Genomic DNA, 18,106 nt, shown 5'->3' with positions numbered 1-18,106 from the left:
TAATGCAAACACTGTGCATATTCTCTCTCTCTGTCTCTCTGTCTCTCTCTCTGTCTGTCTCTCTCTCTCTCTCTCTCGCACGCACGCAATCAAAAGGAAGGTCCACAAATATAACACTGACTTGCCCTCTGAAAAGTTCTATTGATCTGAAGTTTACCAAACAAATAAATGAGGAATGCAACATCTGTTTCATATCCCTAGCACAAGTTCTGCCCTTGGGATCTAGAGCCTGACTCCATCTTGAGGTGGTGTAACTCTATTGAGTTTGTTGATTTAGAACAGCGTAACACGGAGCAGAATTAGGCCCATAAACTCATAATGTAAGATTCTGTAATGTTTACATTCTTTAAAAAATACAGGGCCTGATACAATGCCCATTGACTTAGTGGCCTAGAGAATCCAACCCTCACCCTCCATGAGCTAATTTTTTTTTTCTTCATGTCATGCTGGGTTTTTTTCTCTTTGATTATTATTTTTCATAATGTTACATTTCCCTGACACTGTCCAATCAGTTTTTGTTATCCATGACAACTTTCAGAGAAACAGGCTCTGAAACAAAGTTTTGTAATTAAACTACTGTATGCATTTAGATCTACCGATAAAAAGCACTATGTAAGAGCTAGGTAGAAGTATTATTTATTAAGTGAAAAAATAATAGCAGAGAGAGTAACCAAAAGGGAAAAAAATGTTAGATTGTGATTTGAATAGATTCAAGGAAGCAGTAAGTGACAGGCAGGTGTTTCTAAAGGACAGGAGATGCACAGAAGAAGACTCTTGCACCAAAAAATGACATGTTTGTATGAAATGGCTTAAAAAGGTTAATTCTATTTAAGCATAATTTGTTCATCTCTATTCACGGGAGACAGAATTGGCCCATTTCATCCCTGGCATAACTTCATTTACTTCAGTGGAGTTTCATTAAATTTAATTACATGCTTATTTGCAATATTTTCTTGAACCACTAGAGGTCTCTGTGTGCTATATATAGTTCCAAAGACATGAAGCCCCTGGTAAACAAGGGAGACAAAACTGGAATGTAAACTGTGTGGAAGTCTATTCCTTTTATGTCTGTAGTTGTAGCTGTGTTCTTTAATAAGCACTCTTGTTTAAAGAAAACTCTGATGCCATACATTGCAATGTCAGACAAAAACCTACAGAGATTGAATGTTCCTGACTCTTAAAAAAATGCCTACTTGTTTCTTCACACCTGTTTAAAAGAGACTGTGATTTCATATGGCATGAAACAAGAGCCAAAATATATTCATCATTGTTAGGTGGGTACATTAGGCAGTCACTGAAATTTGAAATGGGTAGATCTTTCATAGTTTTCAGCATAGAAGTGATGCACAAAATACAATATTACTACAAGTGATGTTTTAAATTCAGTGACTGTTGATGATTTAGTGTTTAATTCCCTGCTTTATAAGCAAGGACACAACACTGCATGTCCAGGAAGGCCAGCAGCTGTATGTACACGAGCACAGTAACTGATTTGCCAGCACTGCAAAAAATCATGTATCGGATGTCAAATTTAGTGGAGTTTTTTAAACAATAATATGAGGAGTGGGTCTGGGTGCAGAAATCTATTTCATGATTCTATTTATCAGTCAGTCCTCCGACTGACCTACGGAGCTGCACCTGTGACCAGTTTTTGTAGAGATCTCTGAAGAAAAATGCAAAAGTAATCAGCACATGTTTGCCTTTCATTTATCTCTGTCATCTGGGAATATGATACAGATAGTATCAGGAGCAATGAAAGGTACATTCTGATATTATTTTCAGTTTTTGTCTAGACAGAGAGGAGCAACCACTTGTGTTCCAGAGATACATACCAAAAAAAAAAAAGCAGCAGCAGCAGCAGGCTGTGTTCTGGGTTGAAGGCCAGAGGGGGTAGTAAGCTGTCTATATTTAAAAAAAAAAAAAAAAAAGTTAAAAACCACCAGCTACTCATCAGGTGATTGGAGACTGTGGTTGTAGAAATGTGCTGCAGGCAGAAGTTCTGAAAAATCCCAGAAAGTGCTGAAAACATCTCTAAACAAGGTATTTTTCTCCTGCACCTTTCTTGCTAAAGGTCCCAATAGCTGCCAAGAAAAGTAGTGAGAATGTTAGCTGCCAAATAAAAAATTTATGACAGTGTTTGGCAAAGGACTGTATCACTGCTTGTTTTATACATTTCCACAAGGCTCTTGCGGGGCTGTTGGACACATACAACTGACTGATCACTGTGCTTTATCTGTTCTGGAACAAAGAAGAGTAAACTCAAGTGAAGTAGTATTTAACAATGTAACTTATTTTTTCATTAAGTAACCACCCATAAATGTTTGCTATGGCGACAACATAATTTCTAAGTAACAATCTCCATAGAAAAAGGTTTTTTAAATCCTTTACCTGGCCATTGCTTGTTAGTTAAGTCATTTTGTTTATAAAAAATATGTGAATTTGTCAATTAAAAATGTATTGCAGTTGTGCTTGTTAGACATTGGAGTCTGGGCCAGAAAACTGCCTGTTAAAACATAAAGGAACCCATTCACTAAAACTTCTGCTTGCCCATTAATATCTGAAATACAGGGGAAATAATATGCTGAAATTTCATTGCTCACTAATATCAATTAGTCTTTCAGCCTGTGTCATTAAATTAATGTTGTGGGAGAAAAATATTTCAGCATATTTGGTGGAAAAAATATTTGTAATACATTAGCACATTGACAGTAATATTAAGCTGGTGGACGGCAAAGTAAAACCCTTCAATAAGTATTTTGCCTGTCAGAGCAAAATTCTGTTTTTTCAAAACTGTTATCAGACTTTGCTCTCAACTGATCATTAGTGCTGTTTAACACGGATCTCATCATTCTGTTATCTCAAAAACCATAGACTGCTTCTGCTTACTCATTATATTGATGGGGGCATGAGGCTCAGAACACAAGCACTGATGTTTTCATGTGCCCCATCGGTAGCAATAGGCCACAGGGGAAGTGGCCAAGATCTCTTCTACGAGCTATGCAGGTACAGTTATGCTGCCTCCTTTGAACGGATTGGATAGTGGTAAAAATGCTTTTTGTGCTTCCTTTCCTTCTCACCCCGTGGCAGCACAGTTCTACACCACAGTAACACATACCCGTGTCTTCAAGGCACAGTTGAGCCCCATACCATAGCAATTATTTAATAGCAGCCAACGGTACTACAAATGTTATGTAGCCTATATGCTTATATACTTCATGGTGTTTTGATATAAAGTACTAAAGACAGTCTAACATTAAGAGGATTATTTCAGACAGCATTAGGAGTTAATTTACAGAAGATTAGCTCTAAATCAGGCAGATATCATAAGCAAATTATCATCCATATGAGAGGTTCAGCGTCAAAGTGTGTGGGGGGGGGGGGAGGGAATGGGGAATAGCTTCCCTAGAACACTGAGCAGGCTGGTAGATTGTTATTTTCCATTCTTAAGTTTCCATTCCATTGAGGAACGATTGGACCCCAGAAATAATGTCTCCATGGTGTGTGATATTTTTAAATACATAATATACATCTTGACTTCAGAGTGACATACGTAATCTTTTTTTTTTTTTCCTGTTCAAATGCCTTACCTTTTAATGCCAAACTCATAAAAATGGAGTGAACAAACTGGCAGAAATTAGGTTTGGGATTACAACTGCTTAAAAATAGCTTCCTTCTGGTTTAAAAAAACAAATTTGAAATGTATAAGCTTATCCACAGCAGGGATGGTTATTTTGTACTCACAAGCAAATTCTGTCCTTCAGGTGACAGCCCAGGAGCAATGCACCAGTTCCAATCTGTTTACCCACCCAGTTTCCAGAACGTTTGTATAATTAGTTGAAGAGATTGTAAAATAGATTGGACCACATGCCTAAATCAGCTTTTTGAGTTGCACTTGAGATTCTGAAAGTTTTGAAGTGTCAGGCACGGGTTGCTCCAACTTCTGAAATGTGTGCATTTCACTCTCTGAAAGGTACTCAACTGATTAGTCTTCAGTGTGACCCTGAACATGTTTTTTTAATGGGGAAGGAAGTCTGGACAGAGTTCTGCATTTTATTCCTTTCCTGATGGACCAAATACCTTTAGGCAGGGTTGGCCTGAGGTCATAAATGCCTCCCTGTGAACACTGAAAAAGGAGCCTTCACACCCTCCACAAGATCATGAAAAGTGTGGAAAAGTCCAGTTGCCATTTAGGGGTCCCTCTGGTTGCTAGATCTGCAGGTGCTCTTGAACTTTGGCTTCATGTGATGTGGTTTCATGAAATGTATGAGCACCTGGTATGGCCATTAAACTGAGGTGTTTGAGATCATAACAAAGTAGAGACATTTCTGCTCCCCTAATAGAAATGCTGTAACATGCTGAAAAGAAAACACTCTAATAGTGGTGAGTATCTCCTGTCAACTAATTTGATAGTTCTCTATCAGGTAAACCATTTGTGAATACATCGATCCTTTTTTATTTTTCACTGTTCTGTCTTAGCTATTCCCAGGATTTCTCTGAACCAGTTGAGCAAAAATTGATTTTTATTTGTTCCACTGGCCTTGTGGAAAATTAGCTTATGAACTGGTTTTTATAGGAAGACTCAAAGCACAGCACAGGTTGAAAAATAAGCCTGTAGCAGTCAGATTTGTTGTCTGAAATGTCTTCAGACTGGAAGGCTGAATTTATTGCACAAAACAAGAACTAGCTTATGTGGAGGTGTGCAGTCCTGCTCATTATCACTGGGAAAGGGGAAACCAAAAAGCACAGTAAAAAATTAAATTTTAATAATGCTAGTGATATTTTCTAAATCCTTCCTGACAGAAAGATTCTCATTATTTTTATCTGTCTCAGAGTAGGCTCTTTTAATGCCATCTCACAAATGGCCTTAGCCAGGATTGTTTTCTTTTCTTTTAAAGCATTTGGAAGAAAAAAAAGAATATATGCTTTTCTATCATTCAAGAAGTGCCATGAAGTGGTAACATTTTGGATAGCACATTTTCAGGAACAATTGCTGAGATGCCTTCAGGTTTTTACAAAAGAGGTCAACATTATTAAGACAATTGTAGTCAACTTCCCATCCGAAAAGACACCCAGTCAAATGTACTGTGAAAAGGGGGAAATACTGTAACCAAGTAATGTCCAATCTCCAATTTGATTGCATCTAAAAGCTATAGATGAAAATTGAATCCAGGCAAAGGATATTACATATTTTCTTTCTTGCTTTCTTCCACTTGATATATATTTCTAGAATGATCAATGGTCCTCAACTCTCATATAGTACACATTTTCTCTTTTTTTTAAACAAATGCATTTTCCTTTTCTTGAATATTAATGGAATGTAAATGAAACCACATTAATCACAATAACCAAAACCCAGTCATATATGTCCTTATCAGATATTTAAGCTGAATATGAGATCCTTCTAGAGTAACAATTGCTTTATTTGGAAATGTTTTTGTTCTTTTTTCTTTTGAAAACCAAGATTTTATGTATCCCGCGACCAAGAAAATGCCCATTTAAAGGCTGTGTTATCCTTCCATATTAGCTATTTCTAAGGTGACTATTATGATATCATCTAAAAAATATAGTATTTTAGCTCGTAGGCACACTTTTGATGTGGCACTTCGCTGTACTGACTGATGAGAGAGAGTGTGTGATGAGACTAGAGGATATATACTTTTAAATGGAGGTTTACAGTCCACATTTTTAATAGCATAGTCTTATAGTCAGCTGTTCAGTACTCACCTTCCTGAGAAACTTTTTCATGTACCCCCATATTATGACCAGCAGCTCCCACCAGGCTCTAAGAATCATACCACCTAGGAACTGTTCCCATGTTTTTTGTTTTTCTCCCGGACACCAACTGGCGTGTGAGCTGAATGCATTGCTGTGTTGTAGTACAAGAGAGGAGGGCCCTCTTTCGTTTGAGTTAATTTGATTTCATTTGTTTCATGGCCTGGTATTGTTCAAAGACAGTTGCCTTGTATTTAACATGTCTTTGTTGATGGTCGTGTTATGTTTTGAATGTTTAATCGCTGAAAGGTGGCAAAGATGACCTAAACTGAGGACCTAAACTGAGGGAACAGAGGGACACAGGCGATTAATGGCATGCTGATCCCTTCACTTCCAGGTTGCCACGGTGCATAGAGTCTTCCCTAAAAGTGGCCAGAAATTGTTCCCTTATGAGGATTGTCTGGTCTGTGTGAAATGAGTTGGTCGCACTTCAATTCCAGGGGACTCCAGACCAGAAACCCCCACTACCACTACAATCCTCTTGACACATATAGAATGGAGTGAAGGGACATGGGAACAGTAGGACTGAGGCACATTGGTGGAACAGAATGAGGAAGTGTGTACTCTGTCAGTCCATTTGGTACATGTCAAACAGAGGAAGCATATTCTCTATTCTGAAGGGTTGTCAATCTGACATCTTTAACTGGAATTGCATGTCTTCAAAAACAGAAGCATAAGTGAAATCTCCTTCACTATCCTAGACTTTAGTGAAGCATTTGATACAGTTTTGCATGACCCTACCAATAAACTAGGAAAATACAACGTAGATAGAGCTCCCAAATGGTGAGTGCAACCCTGGTTGGATAACCGCTCTCAGGGTATGTCTACACTAGCCCCCTAGTTCGAACTAGGGTGGCTAATGTAGGCATTCGAACTTGCAAATGAAGCCTGGGATTTAAATATCCCGGGCTTCATTTGCTCGTTCCCGGGAGGGTGCCATTTTTAAATCCCCTTAGTTCGAACTGACTGCCCGCGACTACACGCGGCAGTCAGAAGTTAATTCAAACTAAGTCCTTAAATCCTTAGTTCGGATTAACTTCTGACTGCTGCGTGTAGCTGCGGGCAGTCAGTTCGAACTAAGGGGATTTAAAAATGGCGCCCGCCTGGGAACGTGCAAATGAAGCCCGGGATATTTAAATCCCGGGCTTCATTTGCAAGTTCGAATGCCTACATTAGCCACCCTAGTTTGAACTAGGGGGCTAGTGTAGATATACCCTCAGAGAGTAGTTATCAGTTGCTCTCAGTTGTGCTGGAAGGGCATAACAAGTAGGGTTCCACACGGATCACTTTTAGGGACCAGTTCTGTTCAGAATCTTCAGTAGTTATAAAGTTCATGGATGATACTGAGCTGTGAGAGGTTGCAAGTGCTTTGGAGAATAGGATTATAATTCAAAATGATCTTGACAACTGGAGAAATGTTCAGAGGTAAATAGGATGAAATTCAATACGGAGAAATGCAAAGCGTACTCCACTTAGGAAGGAACAATCAGTTTCACACATCCAAAATGGGAAATGATTGTCTAGGAAGGAGTACTGCAGAAAGGAATCTAGGGGGTCACAGTGGACCACAAGCTAAATATGAGTCAACAGTGTAACATGGTTGCAAAAAAAGCAAACATCATTCTGAGATATATTAATTAGAATTTGTAAGCAGGACACAAGAAGTAATGATTCCTCTCTGCTCTTCACTGATTGGGCCCTAATGGAGTATTGTGTCCAGTTCTGAGCACCACATTTCAGGAAAGATGTGAAGAAATTGGAGAAGGTCCAGGAAGAGCAACAAAAATGATTAGAGGTTTAGAAAACATGACTTATGGGGAAAGACTAAAAGAATTGGGTTTGTTTAGTTTGGAAAGGAGAAGACTGAGAGGGGACATGACAGATTTCAAGTACCTAAAAGGGTGTTACAAGGAGGGAGAAAAATTATTCTCCTTTACCTCTGATGATAGGACAGGAAGAAAGGGAGGCTTAGGTTGGACATAAGGAAAAACTTCCCGTCAGGGTGATGAAGCAATGAAATAAAGCCTAGGAAGGTTGTGGAATCTTCATCCTTGGAGATATTTAAGAGTAGGTTGGGCATACTCCTGTCAGGGATGACTTTAGATGGTGCCTGGAGATAATGCTCTGGAGGCCCCTTCCAGTTCTAGTATTCTATTAAACTAATCGAGTCCTTCAACTCTGAGACACAAGGTGGGTGGTATCTTTTATTGAATCAATTTATTTTGGTAAAAGAGACGAGCTTTTAGGCTACATGGAGCTCCTCTTCAGGTCTTTGACTTTGGCATGGATGAAGATATAAAGGCCACTCCATGTGCTCCAGCTCACATATTGATTAATTTCCCTTTCTTCAAATCACTCCCAATCTCTCTCTTCCCCAAGATAATTCAGCAAAACTCTCTTCCAGACATGTCTACAGAATTTGCATGATGACCAGCACGTTCCCTGTGATTGTCTATGTCTGAATTACATTATAAGGTCCTTGAAACAAAGATATGCACTCACACTGCAACAGACATTATCCCAGCAATCAACAAATAATAAAATCCTGCCTTTGTTAGAATCCAGTTACATTTATAATTAAATCTCTGTGTATGCATTGGTTATCCAAGTGGCCAACTATTTTAGGCTATCAAATAAGGTAATACTTTATAAAATATTTAATATGGGTTTTCATTTTCTTGAAAGTTTTGTTCCAGATTGAACTTCAGATAAGGTTGCTTTAATTTTCCATTCCTATGGCCAGATAGGTGAAAGCTGGCATAGAGTGATGAGAACCATACTTCCCTGAGCCAACCAGGCCTCACCAGCTTTAAGAAGGTTTCGACCAAGAAAACTGACAAGTTTTTCCACTCTCCTCCATAAAGGTGGAGCAGCTTGAATTCTGATCAGAAGTTGTATGTGGAATTGTGTAGATGAGACCCGTTGCAGTGAAATGGTGAATTGAGACCAGTTTCATCCATTTTCTGCAATCTTTCTGGTCCGTAGAAGACTACAGCCAATTTACACCACCACAAAATCTTCCCCTTTGTCTTTTGGGGCTTCCGATGTAAATGAGGGAGAATAGTGTGTGAGCCATTACTTAAAACTTTGTCTATTCTAATTTAATTATTCTTCTACTCAGGCTCTATATGATCATAGAATCATAGAATACTAGAACTGGAAGGGACCTCGAGAGGTCATCGACTCAGTCCCCTGCCCTCATGGCAGGACCAAATACTGTCTAGACCATCCCTGATAGACATTTATCTAACCTACGCTTAAATATCTCCAGAGATGGGGATTCTACAACCTCCCTGGGCAATTTATTCCAGTGTTTGACCACCTTGACAGTTAGGAACTTTTTCCTAATATCGAACCTAAACCTCCCTTGCTGCAGTTTAAGCCCCATGCTTCTTGTTCTATCCTCAGAGGCCAAGATGAACAAGTTTTCTCTCTCCTCCTTATGACACCCTTTTAGATACCTGAAAACTGCTATCATGTCCCCCTCAATCTTCTCTTTTCTAAACTAAACAAACCCAGTTCCTTCAGCCTTCCCTCATAGGTCATGTTCTCTAGACCTTTCATCATTCCCGTTGCTCTTCTCTGGACCCTCTCCAATTTTTCCACATCTTTCTTGAAATGTGGTGCCCAGAACTGGACACAATACTCCAACTGAGGCCTAACCAGCGCAGAGTGGAGCGGAAGAATGACTTCTCGTGTCTTGCTCACAACACACTTGTTAATATATCCCAGAATCATGTTTGCTTTCTTTGCAACAGCATCACACTGCTGACTCATATTTAACTTGTGGTCCACTATAACCCCTAGATCCCTTTCTGCCGTACTCCTTCACAGACCGTCGCTTCCCATTCTGTGTATGTGAAACTGATTGTTCCTTCCTAAGTGGAGCAGTTTGTCTTTATTAAACTTCATCCTATTTACCTCAGACCATTTCTCTAATTTGTCCAGATCATTTTGAATTTTGACCCTATCCTCCAGATTAGTCGCAATCCCTCCCAACTTGGTGGTATCTGCAAACTTAATAAGCGTACTTTCTATACCAATATCTAAATCGTTGATGAAGATATTGAACAGAGCCGGTCCCGGTCAGACCCCTGCGGAACCCCACTTGTTATGCCTTTCCAGCAGGATTGCGAACCATTAATAACTACTCTCTGAGTATGGTTATCCAGCCAGTTATGCACCCACTATACAGTAGCCCCATCTAAGTTGTATTTGCCTAGTTTATTGATAAGAATATCATGCGAGACCGTATCAAATGCCTTACTAAAGTCTAGGTATACCACATCTACCACTTCTCCCTTATCCACAAGACTCGTTATCCTATTAAAGAAAGCTATCAGATTGGTTTGACATGATTTGTTCTTTACAAATCCATGCTGGCTGTTCCCTATCACCTTGCCTCTTTCCAAGTGTTTACAGATTATTTCCTTAATTACTTGCTCCATTATCTTCCCTGGCACAGAAGTTAAACTAACTGGTCGGTAGTTTCCTGGGTTGTTCTTATTTCCCTTTTTATAGCCGGGCACCCTTTTCCAGTCCTCTGGAATCTCTCCTGTCTCCCATGATTTTCCAAAGATACCTCCTCTGTCAGCTCCTTGAGTATTCTAGGATGCATTTCATCTGGCCCTGGTGACTTGCAGGCATCTAACTTTTCTAGGTGATTTTTAACTTATTCTTTTTTTATTTTACCTTCTAAAATTATCCCCTTTCCACTAGCAGTCACTGTGTTAGGCATTCCTACAGACTTCTTGGTAAAGATCAAAACAAAGAAGTCATTGAGCATCTCTGCCATTTCCAAGTTTCCTGTTACTGTTTCTCCCTCTTCACTGACCAGTGGGCCTACCCTCTCCTTGGTCTTCCTCTTGCTTCTAAATGATAAATGATAATTCATTTAACACTGATGTTAATAGAGTAATATTGTGATTAGTGTCATAATAGTTTAGACAGCACATATGGGCTTTCCTCAAAATAAAAATGCTGTTCGTTATTTAACTTTAGATTTCAAATTCAGTTTTAATCAATGAGATCTATTTAAAATACTTAAAATTACTATGAAAATTCAAATGTAAACATAATTGAAGTAAACAACACCTCTTGTTTCTAGAACAGTAGAAACTCACATTTGTTTCTGGGACTGTGAAAAAAATTATTCAACAAAGCTGATTCTTCCCTTTCCAATTTTTCAAAATTTTAAATTTCAAAATTTAATTTTTGAAAAAGTACAAATGGAAGAAAAATGAAAGCAAATTTTGTTTTTTTCTATTCTTCTACTCTCAAATTTACAAAATAAAAAATTTCTACCATCACAAAATGCCAACCAGCTATAGTTATTTTGCACAAGGTCTGTAACTTAGTGTGTGTGTGTGTCTGTCTTTTTTGAGTTGCTTTTGCTTGAAAGGGACATCCTTTATTTTAAATAATCCTTCCTGAAGAACAAGAATATTCAAAGTCTTATTTTAACCACTTAGCGTTATTCATCTAAGGCCTTGTTTACATAGGAACATTTTTCCAGGTTACACTCTCAGGCTACATCCTGTAGCCTTCTTGCAGAAAAGCATATGCAAATGAAGCATGGCATGGAATATCACCACACTTCATTTGCATAAGTAGTGAGCAGCCATTTTTGTGCCAGAGGCTTTTGCACAAAAACGAGCCATGTAGACGGCTCCTTTTTGTGCAAAAAACCCCTCTTGTGCAAAAGCCGTTCTTCCTCAAAAGGAGGACCCGTCTACACTGCTCGTTTTGGCACAAAAGCCTCTTGCACAAATACAGTTGCTCATTATTTATGCAAATCGAGCATGGCGATATTCCACGCTGCGCTTCATTTGCATATGCTTTTCTGCAAGAAGGCTAGACGTAGCCATATAGTATAATTCTCTGTGTGGGCATTCTTATTCTGGTATAAAAGTATTTTTTTCTGTTTATTTTAACCCCCTTCCTAAGAGATATCTGAACTGACAAATGCCCTCATGCCAGAATAAAAGTATATACATGGGGTTTATACCCATATTAAAGTACCAGATTCAATTCACACTTTGTCTAACTGTGGGATAACTTTGCCATTTAGACAAGCCAACAGTTTTTGAGTTCTCAGAACCTCTGAGTGCACATGAATATTTGGTACTTCAAGTCTTGTCTGATTTGCATGCCCAAATGTGAGCATGCGGGAAGCATATCTATGGATCACTTATAATTAGATACCCAAAAACTTAATGGTGACATGTGCAACCAAGCCATATAAAATGTGTTCCAATAGTCCATCTAGAAAACATATAGGAAGCACTTTGAGCTACATTATAAATGCATGAATTATCATGAAATGCTGTGAGACAGTGGCCCATAATTATATGCCCTGACTTTATCATCAATCTGTGTTCTTGAGGATACTGTTTTTCAAGATTTTTCTTTCAAGATACAGCCCTGTGTTGCAATGAATGTGTGCTAGCTGTTTTTTTGTTTTGTTTTTTAACTTGTAACAGTGTCAGAGTTGAGCTTACTGCAAAAAAGTTCCAGCAGATTTGTTTTGTTGTCTTCATTATTTCAGGTTAGGCACACACAATTCTTTATGTATCCAGAGTCTGCACTGGCTCGTTTGTGTTCCATATTTTGTAATCTGCTACCCATGATTGCTAATTTTCATGACAATTGTTATTGTACCTTCAGTGCTTAGTGGCAAGGCATCATTATTCAGTGCTGGTCAATCAGGCACTAAGGCATGTGCAAGACATCAGACTGAACCCATATAGATGTCGTGCACTCCCTTGCTAATGAATGCAGTTTTATAAAAAGGTTTAAACACAGTTGGCATCCTTAATGTTGTAAGGTTTGCAATAGCTTATTCTGGAGCTGCTTTGGGTTTATACAGAGTGGATCTAAACATGTCACAAACAGAGCTAGAGCCATTGTGCGTGTGTTTGTGTAGGTATATCGAGGAGAGAATTTTTTTTAAAAAACGTATGAAGCAATACGGTGGGAGTGTGTTGTACTGATGTGCGGAAGGCAGCAGTGTTTGGAAATGGATGGCAGGGCTTCTTCGCCAGACCAGCGGATATTGGGTGCATCTCAGAGGTGATGCTCTTGACCTCTAGGATGGAAAGCTGGCTACGTCGTTCATCAACTCACAGAACAAAGTGGGCATGGGCTCCGAAGGGAGCCTGTCTAGGAGGCTTTTCGCTCAGAGGTTAGGCATTGTGACCAAACCCAGGAAAGGGTCAGGCCATTCAAAAACAGAGTAGTGAGAAACTTGGCAGAAGCAGTCTCACTGTAAGTGCAAATATCCTAGCTTGGTTTGTACAGCATGATGTTCCTCCATTCCCTTAAACATCCCCCAGCAATTTACTGTCCCATTACACTGTAGCTAATAATTTCTCTGTCATTTCAAATCTTTGTTTGGAACCAGTTGCCTTTCCACTGGATTAGACTTAGTTTAGTTTCTACTTTTTAAAAACAAATGTGTGTCATTGCCACAGGTTCTTATAGTTTCAAGTATCAATGAAACCACAGAAGTCAGCTGGTAACTCACTCAAACATGCAGATCTACAGTAATGGAGTTTGCTCATGAGCTACATCAAGTAAATGGTTAATTCATCTAGGAGAACCAGCACTGTGATTCATAATGTAAACTTGAAGAATCCTTGATGTTTCAGTCACACATTCCTCTTAATTTGGCCATGCATTCTTTTAAAACGACAGTGTGCTAACTTAATAAAATGCAGCATGCAAATGCACAAGTTTTTGCCTTCAGGCATTTTAGACATGGATGTTTCAGTGGGTGTCTTCTTTCAAGTGTATATTCTTTCTTAAATTATTTACCCTGTAAACATGCTTTGCATTTTCAAAGAAGGCTCTGGGCTCCTCATTCAGCACATTTAGTTGTGTGTAAGGTAAGAGAGATAAAAGTTAGAATATCCGTTTTACCCTGCTAACATGTTATAGCCTTTGGGGTTTTCGCAGTGGATGTTGAACCCTGTTTCCCCCCCTTTGGCAGTATCATTCCCTCCCCCACTTTAAATTCCTTGCAGTGTTGCCTTTAGCAATACGCACTGGCAGTGTCGCCAGGCTCCTCTGCAGATGGGTCCTGCCAGTGCCAACCATTGTTCCACCACTCTGAGCTGGCATGACTTGTGGTATCACTCAGACCCTCCTTTCCACTTCATTTTTCTTTACTCTCAAGCACTGCCCTTGCCTATTGACTCGGCTGTTATATATATCTCTTGGTTGCTGTTATTTCCACTCCAGTTCATCTGAGGAAGTGGGGTTTGACCACGAAAGCTCATGATCCTATATATTTTGGTTAGTCTCTAAGGTGCCACAGGTCCACCCGTTGTTTTTAAAGTTACAGACTCACATGGCTACCCCTCTGAGATTTCTGAAACATGCTGACACCCAGAAGTTGTATTCTCAGTCTGAGCCATGGTGACTAGAATCAGACTTCAGCACTGTTTCCTGATGCTGCAACGACTCTTCACAAATTTTCTTTGCAACCCTGTCCTCCTGGTACTTTGCTCTTGGTTTAATTTTCCTTATGTATTTGAAAGCAAAACAGTAGAACCCAGCATTTTTTAATAAAAAAGATGTAAAATTACTCTCTAACTGTAGTCTTCGTTATTAAAACTATATAATGTTTGAGTGAAGGAATCTTGATAACATCCATCCTATTTTATGGTTAAATTGTTCCTTTTAACATCTTTTTTTTTCCCTGCACAGGGCCGACTAATTCAGATTCCTAGAAATTGAACTTTGATATGTATTTCCTAGACTCACACGTTAACTGAACCTTTAATTAGCAGATACAGGTGGCTGCATGCATAACTCAGCGGCCATGTAAGGAGGATTTTAGAGAGACGGGTGCAGATTAAGTAATCTTGCAATCAGGTGTGCAGTTGGAAAATTAGAAGACTTTTGGAAGGCTCGTTTTTATTTATTTTTTCAGCCTGAAATGATGAAACCCTATTAACTAGGCCAGATAGGAGTAGCTAATTTAAGCATTCGGTATATTGTGTATGCATTTGCCTAACTATGCATTAGATTAAACAAGTTTCACCCACAGTTAATCCTTTGTAAATTAGCATTATGGATGCCTCGGAGCCCTCATCCCACAAATAAAATGGTTGTCAACCCAGCTGTACTGTATATTACTTAAGGCGGAATATTTTAAGAGTTTTCATGCTTTTAATCTATTTCACTGCTGAGTTTCTTTTCAGGACTGATGAGGGTGACTGAGTAAACACATAGTCTGGTTTTCATGCATCCACTTGGGCAAATCGTTTGTTATCAGGTGTTTTGGAGAGATTGTTATCCTGCCATAAAGGGAAGCTGTACGTTCAGGTGTTGAATTGAACTGCAAACCAGCGAGAACCAAAATCCCTTAATTAGTTTTATTTTGTTAGACTCTTACTTGGCTTTTTTTAACAGTGAGAATCTCCCACCCGGCGCCCCCAACATCGCTTTGGAAGAGTAAATATTGCCTGTTAAGTTTGAATTAGCTGTCATTGCGAAAGAATTAATGCTGTGGTTGAGCCTTTCTAGTGAGGAAGGGAAAAATAAACGAGACAGATCTTAGTTCAGCGTTAAGTGATAAATGAGGACAAAGCAGGCCATTCATCTCCTGCTAGGAAAGTGGACACAAGCACTAAAGCAGTTTTGCGGAAGACGTGTCAGCAAATGTGATCATTTTGTAACCTGTCAGGAGGATAGAGAGCTAGTCCTTTTAGAGTGTCACAGGGGAGTGTGTTTGTCTGATGTGACAGTTTTCATCCATCCATTTGCTTTTTTAAGTGGGGGGTGAGGAAGGAGGGAGTTGAAGTTGATTAAACTTGCATCCTTATATATTTGCACTTTTCAGGACATACTCAATGTGTATCCACTCAGGCTCAAACAAAAACCATTTAGCAAGGAAAACTCCCCTCTGCTCTCTGACTCTCCTCTTACCTACTTCGTGAAATACTCTTACTTTAACAAACTACATCTTCACCCCCTTTCAAACTCTTTGTATTTAACATATCACTAAGCATGCTGTTTCTCTTTTTTAGTGCATGTTTGTTCTTTGGTTAGACATACACTTTTTTTTTTCAGTTGACCCAGCAAAAAAACTAAAATGAACAGGGTAGGTGGGGATTTTCCCTCTTTGCTATTTATATTTGATTCAGATGATGATCAAGTATGTTTTGCAAAAGTTCCTGCTGCAGGAAGGGCTTCTGGAAATATTGTGCTTCTGTGGAAAGGGGAAGACATATTATGAAATATTTAAAATCCAAGCCTTATGCCAGATGGATCCAAATTATAGTCTCCATTGTTAATCTTGCATATGAATAAATATATATGTGTATACATATATTCATATGCAAGTTTAACAATGGAGACTATAATGTAATATTATCATATTTTTTAAAAACACCAGTTAATTTCAAGTAGAATCTGAAGTGATTCAGTTTCTGTTTTTATAAGAGGGGTTGTTCCCAACAAATGGTCAAATGCTATTAGGTATTTGTTCCTGTAGCATCTTTTTATTATTACTAACATCCATATTTTTATTATATGGTAAATGTAACATCTGCCTATTACCATAAGTGAATGTATGCTACAGATATAGAGAGGCTTATATAACATAAGCTTCACAGTTTGACACTTGATTCTTTATATCATCCTTTTCTTCAAAACTATCTTTTATTCTTTTCCCTTGGTATTTTGGTGTAAGTAAGTACCTCACTGACATGTTTCCTTGGAATCTTGTGCCTTCATAGCAAGATCCCCTGAAAATTATCAAATTGCTTAGGAAATGAGAGAGACATTGCAAATATTCCAATAATGATTTAAGAGTTTATAGTGTTTTTTTTTATTATAGACTCCTGCGTTGTGGTTGGATTACATCAGGATTTATTATTTAATTGTTCAAACAAGTTAAAAGTGGATTTTGATATGCTGTGCGATCAAATTATTAATTTGTTTGGATTAAGGATTAGTTCTAATAGATGCATCAGGAAATACTAAGAAACATTAGAACTTGAGAGAGAAAAATAAAAAGCATTCCAGTGTATGTGACAGTCTTTAGAGGTGCTTAGCTGAAGCTGTGGGAAACCCTTCTTATCTACAAGGTATATGTCTGAGGCAGGTCCACCTTTATATAGTGTTACAAATATTCTGCGATTTTTACTATGTTGTTTTTTTCTTTTCTGTTTTTCTTCAGGATCATCCAAAACCGGGTTTTGATAGTTATGCTGGCAATCATCATCTTCGTCACCATCCTGATGGCTATTTTTTTTTCTGTCAAGGGACACTGATATGTTGGGTCTTCACTAACCAGCAACAAACTGCTTGTTCTGAGTAATTAAGACAAAGTGGTCACATGAATCATTCTCTTGCACTGACAGAATCTCCCTTGTCTTTGCCGCTGTTCAACTCAGGTGCAAGTAGTGTAAAAAAATCTTGTATTGTTGATTGCATGTGGATTTCATTTTTTCTCCCCCCCCCCCCCCTTTAAAGTGAATGGTTTGGGAATCTTCATATATGGATTTTTATATACAAAACATAACAAAGAAGAATTAATGTGTGTCAGATTCCAACCCAGACTATTCATATGTAAGTTGCAAGAGTTTCAAAGGAAGGTGAGGTGTCGCCACCCTTTTTGTGTTGTGTTGAGTGTATAAATATCTAGCAGTATCTGGTCTTCCATGACATTGGAGAACATGAGTAAAGCAGAGACCAAATGAAAGTGGTAAAAAGTGAACCTGTCCCATGTCAGACACTCCTGTTCATTAAATTGTCATAAAAAATGTTAAGTAGTTATTTTAAAGACATCACCTCATGGCGGAGGCTGTTTAATACCTGATGTGAACCTTCTGCTCTTTTTGACACCATTTTTCTTTACTACTGGAAACTTTTCCTTTTGCACCAAGTCCCAGCGAGGAAATGTGCATTTTTTGCCCAACATCTAATAGTGATTGTAGCACATGGTCTTGAATCAGGTGTGTATCATTCCAATGTTAATATATGTTGTGATAAAAACAAGGTATAGTCGATTTTAAAAGAGGTGTACAAATACCTACCTGTTATTTTTCTGCTGTAAAGAAAACCTAGATCACTATTTCCATAAACACATACAATCAGATTACATGAAATGCAAACAGAATTAAAGATTTTTAATTATGGATATAAAAATGAGTTCATGTGCAGAACACATTTTTAATGAATTGAACTCCCACTTATCATTGACTTTTTAAATAGAATGTGTAAAAATGTTAATTTATACTAACAAATATTGTTAGCTGATATATTGTATAAAAGCATCATCTTATAGGAGAGTAGTGTATAAACGAGATGTGTTTTTCTTCCC

At 38.4% G+C, this 18,106-nt stretch overlaps 1 protein-coding gene across 4 annotated transcripts in view; it reads left to right on the top strand.

Annotated features, from left to right (window-relative positions):
* Nucleotides 1–18,106, top strand: part of VTI1A (vesicle transport through interaction with t-SNAREs 1A) — a 444,836-nt gene that overhangs the window by 354,156 nt on the left and 72,574 nt on the right. For 3 of the 4 annotated variants that reach the window (XM_075935464.1, XM_075935465.1, XM_075935466.1), the window contains one exon: nt 16,961–18,106. This exon is cut by the window's right edge and continues 781 nt beyond it. The exons of the other annotated variant lie outside the window; for it this stretch is intronic. In XM_075935464.1, the coding sequence (XP_075791579.1) occupies nt 16,961–17,054 (94 nt within the window). In that variant the 3' untranslated portion in view covers nt 17,055–18,106. The remainder of the gene's footprint in view (nt 1–16,960) is intronic. 4 annotated transcript variants of the gene reach the window in all.

This window comes from Pelodiscus sinensis, chromosome 8, assembly GCF_049634645.1.
Source record: "Pelodiscus sinensis isolate JC-2024 chromosome 8, ASM4963464v1, whole genome shotgun sequence".
Taxonomy (NCBI): Eukaryota; Metazoa; Chordata; order Testudines; family Trionychidae; genus Pelodiscus; species Pelodiscus sinensis.
The sequence above is the reverse complement of the archived record's forward strand: the minus strand, read 5'-3'. Positions and strand labels throughout refer to the sequence as shown.